This window comes from Eufriesea mexicana, unplaced genomic scaffold (assembly GCF_001483705.2).
Source record: "Eufriesea mexicana isolate 0111107269 unplaced genomic scaffold, ASM148370v2 scaffold3076, whole genome shotgun sequence".
NCBI lineage: Eukaryota > Metazoa > Arthropoda > Insecta > Hymenoptera > Apidae > Eufriesea > Eufriesea mexicana.
In genome coordinates this window covers 135,102-143,966 of record NW_016911141.1, presented here as the reverse complement: position 1 = coordinate 143,966, position 8,865 = coordinate 135,102, and the positions used below count along the sequence as shown (strand labels likewise).

Here is an 8,865-nt window from a genome sequence, read left to right as displayed (position 1 = left end):
AAGAGCGGTGGATCGGTGGTGGAGCACCATCCGTCTTCTTACTGGGAGCAACCCTTTAGCCAGCCTTACTTCGACAACACGACGAAGAGGGACACCACGACGATCAACGGCCAGACCACTTTCCTGCACTGCAGGGTGCGCAATCTTGGTGATCGTTCTGTAAGTTTCGAGTTTCCTTATTGGCCTGACTCCCGGTGATGTAATAAGGACGCGAGTTCCCCGACGAAGTCGTGTTACACGGATGAGTAGCCTGCTGATGAAACGGTCCGGTTGCCATGCTCTGTCCACCCCGCCACACTTTTCAACCCCCGACTTTTCCCTTCGTTCGATCGATCCTGGATTTCCTGGCAATTTCTGCCGCGATTCCTGGACCTGATTTTAACCCCGATACACCGCCATGGTGTATCCTTCTTTTCCTTTTATCGGAAACACCGTCCGGGCGAGGGCGAACGGATAAAGCGACGTTTAATTTTTCACGTGTCCACGGTCTAAGTGAATCTTAACGCGACCTGCTGCCGAGGAAAATTTATTTTTCCACGCAACCTGGCAACTTTGAATAATTGTTCAAAAATTAACTATTTTCGGATTTTGCGCTGTTTCTTTAATTATTATTTTGGCGACGAATAATATGAATGTAGGTGGATCTTGACGTAATCTGATAGCGACGTTTAATTTTTCACGTGTCCACGGTCTAAGTGAATCTTAACGCGACCTGCTGCCGAGGAAAATTTATTTTTCCACGCAACCTGGCAACTTTGAATAATTGTTCAAAAATTAACTATTTTCGGATTTTGCGCTGTTTCTTTAATTATTATTTTGGCGACGAATAATATGAATGTAGGTGGATCTTGACGTAATCTGATATTCAGAAATATTTATTTTCTGTAACGTGGGAATTTTGAATAATTGTTAAGATATTAACTTTTTTCGGGATTTTGTATTGCTTTTCTGTGCTTTATTTTGACGGTGAATAGTATGATCGTAGGTGGGTCTTCACGTTATCTGATATTCAGGAAAATTTATTTTCTGCAACGTGGGAATTTTGAATAATTGTTAAAATATTGACTATTTTTTGGATTTTGCATTGTTTCTTTGCGTATTATTTTGGCGTCGAATAATATGAATGTAAGTGAATTTTTACGTGATCTAATATTCAAAAGAAATTTATTTTCGGGAACGTGGAAGCTTTGGACAATTGTTCAAAAATTAACTATTTTCGGAATTTTGCTGTTTCTTTATCTATTATTTTCGCGACGAATAATATGAATATAGATGGATCTTGACGTGATCTAATATTCGAGAGAAATTTATTTTCGGGAACGTGAAAGCTTTAGGTAATTGTTGATGAATTAGTTATTTCGAGAACTTAGCGGTCTTTCTTTGTGCCCATGGTCTAAATGAATTTTAATACGATCTGATATTTAGAAAAATTTATTTTCTGAAAGGTAGAAGCTTAAAATCGAATGTAATTATTGTTGATAATTAATCTTTAATATTTTATTTCGTGAATTTATTTTAATATCTTCGCGATAGGTGATCGTGGAATCATAACGAATTAAATATCATAATGAATTAAAATTATCCATTTTAATCAATTATAATAGTAAATTAAATTGTAAATTATGATTAAAAGTAGTTTAGATAATTGATTTTGTCAATTTCAAATCTTCAAATATTTACTTATTTTGGAATTTATCATCGATGAAGATTTCTATTTAATAGAATTAAATCATACTCTTTCGATAGTGCACTGTGATTAAATTATTGGTTGAATTAGACGTTTAATTGAAGGTTTTATTACGTACAGTACACGCAGTGTGCAATCAAATGAAAGAGCTGATTGAACCTTGTATGACGTGTAATTTGTGCAATAATTCGTTTGCCAGGTTTACTATGGTAATTAAACGGGAAATAGAAGCTCGATAAAAATCGAAGAAAATTTACACGATTGTCATGGTCCCAATACGGCGAAAAAACAAAAGCATTTTTCAATTATTTTCCGTTAATTGCAATTTCCGTACTCCAATTAGTCAAAACTCGTAATTATTTAATACGTCAATTTGTACATAGAGAAACTAATTTCATCGTGATAATTAATTTATTGACAAATAAAGTTCATTATTTCGTCACTTATTATTATTCTAAAATAATAATTATAAATTTATGATACAATTTATAATACCATTAAATTTCAATTAATACCCTTTCATACCAAATCTGGTATACCTGTCAAAAATTTGGATCCTTGCTATTACTAAAGTCATTAATTCATTGATTAATTCAAAATAAATACACGGTTATATGTTTATTCCCTATTGTTATTACTCACCGCTGTTGTTTACTGTTACTATGAATATTTACTAATACTATTACTATTCCTATTACTGACTGCTATTATTTACTACTACGACTTATTAACATTATTTATTACCCCTTTGCAATCAGCAATATTTTCGTTACAGAAAATATTAATTCCAAGTCTTTCTACCATAAAGACGACGATATTTCTAAATAAAACGGTAAATAGGAAATCTTATGCAAATTAAGACGTAGAAATATTTTACTTCGATATTCCACGCATCCTTGGGTAATAGTATATTTGATTTATTAATTATCATCCCTCTTTAGAATCCGATTAAATGGCGACTGAGTGGCGCCTCTCCAATGCAAAGGATTTTTCGATTTTTTGGCTAAAGATGAGTAGAAGTCGAAAGATTTTCTGCTATAAAGCTGACGATATTTTTCCCATAAGAAAATAAAAAACTATATAATAATTAACACGTTGAACTATTTGATTTTACTTCGATATTCCACGCATCGTTGAGTAATAGTAAATTTGATATACTAATTACCATCCATCTTCAGAAACTGATTAAATGGCGACTGATTGTGAGAGGCGCCTCTCGAGTGCATAATTAGAACTAACTCTCTATGGACCGAATATATATTTTCCTTGACTATAAGAATTGTATGTAACATAAAATCAACAAATATCAACCGATAAATTCAGCAGTTTTGACAATTTTATTCTAACGAATTCATATTGCAAATTTGAATTAACAACGTTTGTACTATTGTGCCAAGAAAATGTGCAATAGATAGACAAGATAATTTTCCGCGCCATCTTGTGGCAAAATGGTCATAGGGGGCTATGGAGGACCTAACCTATCATGATCGAATAACCGGTAAATGAAAAAAAATTAGAATTTTAAAAAATGGAACCACAGAAGGTATTGTAAAAATAATTATAAATATATCGAAAGAAAAATCGCGAACCGAAGTGATCAAGACCTTAACGTTGAATGCAGTATTTAATAAAATACTCATACATTGGCATGTAACTTGAAAGTTACAGTGGCCCATAGAGGGTTAGGTCACTGCTTTCAATTTTCTCCAGCTTATATATTATTCCACTACTATATTACCGTAAGCATTATACATATACCATGGTGTTATATATTCAGATGCGCATTAGGAGTCGGCAGTTTCAGAGTGAATCTCGCATCCCGATAAATCGTTTCGTAAATTATCGAGAACAAAAGCCGCAGCGTCCTATCCGCGGACATCTTAATGGAAAGTACTTTCGCGGATAAGTGCATAGGTCAGCGTGGAGTAGTGACATTACTCGTTATCGGCGTTACTCATGCATCACCGCATGACGCACAGGAACCCGTCAGAATCCAATCACCGATCGTAATCGACGATAAATCAGATTTCCCGCCGCTTCTCGTCCCCGCCGCTAGTCGGCGCGCCGGGCGCGCTGCCTCTCTATCTACGCGAAACCAGGCGTTTATATTCGCGGGCGTAAAATCAACCTGGCAACACTCGGCGCATTGTTGTTCACCGCGACAGCTTCACGCCGTTCGTTGTTCCCAACGATACCCAGAGACCACTAAAAAACCGATGAAGAAGAAAATATTCGCCGACCATTTTATCCGCAAAGACAATTATTGGTAGGCTATACGTTGTCCCTGCAAAGTGTTATAGAGTCGTGGTAGAGAAATGACCAGCGGTAAATTGAAATTTTTAAATGAATTGCTCATAGCGATACCTTGCATTCATAATCCCGATAAAACGGATTTTTTTCAAATTTTTGTGTTAGGATATTCGATATGTGGTCCGACGAGATTTCGTAATAATTTTGCGAATTTAATATCTACGTGAAATCCGTACTTTTACTGCTGGAAAATCATGCATTGCTTGTACTTTTTGATGGGTAATCAAAGGGGATTTTAATTTTGTGAATTTTATTAATCCGTGCTGTATGCAGATTCACGTGGAAATGGAATAATATTTTCTGTGAATTATGCTCTTTTATTAATATCGTTAAATTACAAAGTAATAATATATAGTATAATAATGATTCGAGAAATTTAAATGGAAATGTTTAGTATATTTCTGAATGGGAATTTGTTATGTAAGATATTTTATCTTATCTGTGCTATCAAATCAAACTTTTCTCAGAGTCATATTTTTGAGAATTTAGGATTTAAGATAATCTAGATTTTTTAAATTCGGATTATATACTTTTATCACGATGACCTGATAATTCAAGTAGAAATCAATCCAATGACCTGGATATGAGCCTTCATTTGGTTTGGAAATTTTCACAAAAAATTCAGAATTGCTATAATAAAATATTTACGGTAGAGAGAATTGCAGGGGATAATTTATTTCGTAGGATTATTATATTTTCATTGTTCCATTTTAGCGAACTTTCGAGATGTCTAGCAATTTCCGGCTACCATAGTAACATCAGGGGGAAGAGATGATCTCAGTGAAACACGGTTTTCCAATTACCTGTAAATGAAATTTGATTCCTATTTATCTTAGAGAAGAACGCTATGAAATAACCAAATACACGATATAATATGTAATTTAATTTAATATTGTATATTATATACAAGCAAATGTGTAACATATAATATATAATATTTAATTAAATATTGTAACTCAAATTTACTTATTAATATTCCTAATATTCCTACGTAAAGTGCAATTTTTTCGTTCGTCTGTGGTAATTAAAGGATTTTCAAATCCTTTCACGTCTCCAAATCTAGATCTACCTTTTCTTGAAAGTTGGGTTAAGAAGTCGCGTCGTAGTGGGTACACTCGGGTTTCATTTAACTGAAAACAAAGGAAAAGGATTTTTCCCTGGCCTCAAACTAGAAATTTCCAACATATATTTTGCTTTTGTTACCAGACTGGGTATGTTCGTTGAAAAATATGCTTCGTTTTACCCTCTTCGCAAGGATACCCTCGGTTCTCGTGCATCACTAAAAATAGAGTACAAAACCTAATTTCGAGGTAGTAAAAGATGCAAGACCCACGTTGCAATAAGACACGAAGTATACTTCTCTCAGGACTGTGTCTTAATAATTAACTAGTTGTTCAGCTTCTAGTAACTCAACTTTAATTACAAAAATATTTGTTTGTAGAATTAATTTTCCCATTACAATTATGAATTGTTGCCATATCGATTAATCTGATATAAAAATTATACATGTACCTTTTAAGACATTTGTCCTACGAATTCAAACTAACTTCTTATTCTTGCTTTTTAGAAATTTAAGAATTTTGTTGTAATTTTTAGTAAAATTAAAGTATCGTAGATCAGTCCTAGGATGGAGAAAAAAGATTCGTTGCATTATATTTGTTCAACTAAAATTGCAAATAATTAGTAAGAAACTAAATGAAAATCGCAATTAAAAATGAATTAAAATCCAATTAATACGTTTGTTATATTCGATAATGAATGATAGACGAGCTTCAGCTGAAAAATTTCCAATTTCAGCAAGCCAAACAACCCCGAACTTAATTTCAGCGTATCCTTAAGAAACCTTAACGCGGGGTTGAAAAGGCTGAGAAGAAAAAAGAATGTTCAAATTACATTGGAGGGTGGAGCGTTCTTAAGAAACGCTGTTTACGCTTTTTCGCCATTAATTCAAGCCGGTGACAAAACCAACAAACCGGTAGAACGGTATTCCCGCATTGTTCTTGGCCAGCACGTAACAAGCAACCGCGTCTTGCTACAATTAATTTCCCGCGAGGACATTCGGGTGTATCAATTCTCCCTTCTCAACGCCGTTCAACGCGAAGAATAAACGTTTCGCCGATAAGCCATCCATTTCCCATGGCCCCGGCGTGTTCCGTGTTCTAATTATACCTGACCGAAAGTTAAATTGAACCGTGACATTTTTTCCCATTTCCCTCCTTTCCTTTTCTCTTTTCTTTCGTCGCGAAAAATCACCTCAACTCAGGGGTTCCACCTTGGATAATTGAGTCCGACGGAATCAACGACCGTGGGCGAAGGTTACCACGGATCAGTTAAATGTTTTCGCGTCGGATGCTTTGTCGAAGCCTCGCCTCTTCTATCCCCACTCCTTATCTCCACTCCGTGCCCCCACTCCTGACCGCATCGCAGTCGCTGTTTCTGTCTCAGTCCACTCGGCGACGGTCGTGCGTCCTCGTCTCTACGCTACCCCCGCTCTCGGCCTTCCCCCACTCCGCTCCACGCCGCCTATCCCCACTCCGCGCATAGGACGACGACGAAATACGATTTCGCGCGATTGAGTGTAATACAAAATTCGGCGGACAAAGCGCATCGAATCGGGGGAAGATTTTCTCGATAATTCCGCGCCGGATTTACCAAAGCGTACAATCATAAATTCTATCTCTGTTCCGTTCCGTTTTATCCAATAAATATTGAGTTCGTTTTTGTAGAATTATTCGAGCGTAACAGTAAAAGATTATAAGGATTTATCGTCATTGATACGACCCACTCGCGATCAATTTATTGCCCCGCGAAATTTTGCCTGTCCTTTGCCTTTCGTAATTGGCCCCCATGAGACTCTTTCCGATTTTGTATATCGGACATAACCTACATATCTTGCTATACTTCCATGGTAATCGTTGAGCGATTTTATTCTTTCTTTTTCTCCTTTGGTGTGAGGATTTCATCGTAGTTACTTTCGAAATGCATTCACCTGTTCCGTGAGGTGAGTTGAGCGAATCGTTCAATCGGGGCTGCCATTTTCCTTTCAAAGCTTCTGAAAATAGTTACGCCTTATACTAGTTAAAACTTTAAAAAATTTGGAAAATATTCTGGCATACCTATGAAAGTTTTTGTCGCGATATTGTTCGTGGAATCAAAGAGTTGTGAATTTTGTAGATATAAATAAAAATTCGTTTCCAAGTACCAGCGTGAAGTTTCGTTTGATGGCCGACAGAGGGCCAGAGTCACTTCTGTTTTCGTTATTTCCAGCTTCGAGCATTTTCTATCGTATCACGAGTGGCAATCGGACAATAACAAATAAGGCAAAATAAATTTCGCAAACTGTTCGAGTTTTCTACAGATATTTTGACTAAAAGATTGTCGATATTTGAGTGGCTATAACTTTGTCAGAAAAATTCGTACAACAGTCCACTTAGGTTGATTTTAAAAGTCGAATTTCCCTTTTCATATCCACCAATTGAACTATTTCACTTTATGGACTTTGGAAAACGTTTATCGTGATTCGACTTGCAGTGGATTTGTAAGTAAAAAATTGTTGAAAATTCAAACACAATTTCTGTCCTCGTTTATCGTTCTTTTTGTAAAATAAAATGTACATTAATAAGGAATTTTATGCTGATTTACGAGATAATTATTTATACAAGAGTTATTTTGATTCATTCGCAGGTGTCGTGGATCAGGAAGCGAGATTTGCACATCCTCACCGTTGGAGTCTTAACTTACACGAGTGACGGCCGTTTCCAGTCGGTACACATAGAGGGCTCTGACGAATGGACCTTGAAGATTACCTCATCGCAGGTTCGGGACAGCGGAATATACGAGTGTCAGGTCTCAACCGAATCGAAGATCAGCCAGGCTTTTAACTTGAACGTCGTTGGTTAGTATGCTTCACAGACACCTGCGTAATCTGTCCCTGTGTCGATTTAATTCCCACGCCAACGAAGGGAAGAAATTTACGACGATATTACCACGACATAAAACCTTTCTCCAATATTTTATCCCCGCCGTTATTGTCTTGTTACAAAGGATTTTTATTAGAATCCGGTAATTGGATAAAACGTAAATTCATGAGTTAATGCTCCGTCCGATTGCTTTGTCATTTATTCCGTGAAAAGGAATTTGAAGAGGAAAATTATTCCTTCCGATGAAACGAGATACACGAGAACAGGAGTCTGTTATCAAACTAAAACATTGGCCTGTTATCGACAGTAAAATTCGTCGACTGGAACGAAATATCCAATATTTCTGGTAATTCGATGTTAGCATTAAATAGCCAACAAATGATTATAAATACTTGACAATTTAGTCGAAAAACGATTCACGAAACCAAAATCTAAGTAAACAAACAATTTGTATGAAAATTTACTAGATAGTAATTGACACGCTACACATTAGACTAGTTTGACAGATGTAGACTACGTATAGAGGTGTCGACTATTGCTCTACCACTATGACGAGAACAAGGAAAGAAATTAAAAATCCATTCACTCATCTCACTCATTTCTTATCATTCTCCAACGACAAGTTGACTCGTCAACGTCACTCAAAGAATTCAAGTCTGAAACCTCGAGGACTCCTGTCTTTGAGAGTTCTAGCTCGACAAAAGACTCTCCGAGGAGACACAGAGGATTGTTCTCGAGTTTCTAAAAGCATGCTGATTGGAAATTAGCCTTTCTCGACAAGGAATCACTCAGCATGCGCTTTTTTGGAACAGCAAAGCATCGCATCCGTGCTTCGGGGAGCGAGAACAAGTTCCGATCAGGCTTCCATCAGTGTCGTTCGAGAACAGTCAAACGAGCTCAGTTCTTCTCTGAGAAAGCAGTCTTTTGACAACTTTCACACAATACAAT

General features: G+C 36.3%; 1 protein-coding gene across 1 annotated transcript in view; it reads left to right on the top strand.

Moving 5' to 3' along the window:
- The window catches only part of LOC108550839 (uncharacterized), a 97,036-nt gene that overhangs the window by 1,591 nt on the left and 86,580 nt on the right, over positions 1-8,865 (top strand). Inside the window, exons 2-3 of the mRNA XM_017904734.1 lie at positions 4-159; positions 7,682-7,892. Of these exons, the coding sequence (XP_017760223.1) occupies positions 4-159; positions 7,682-7,892 (367 nt within the window). The remainder of the gene's footprint in view (positions 1-3; positions 160-7,681; positions 7,893-8,865) is intronic.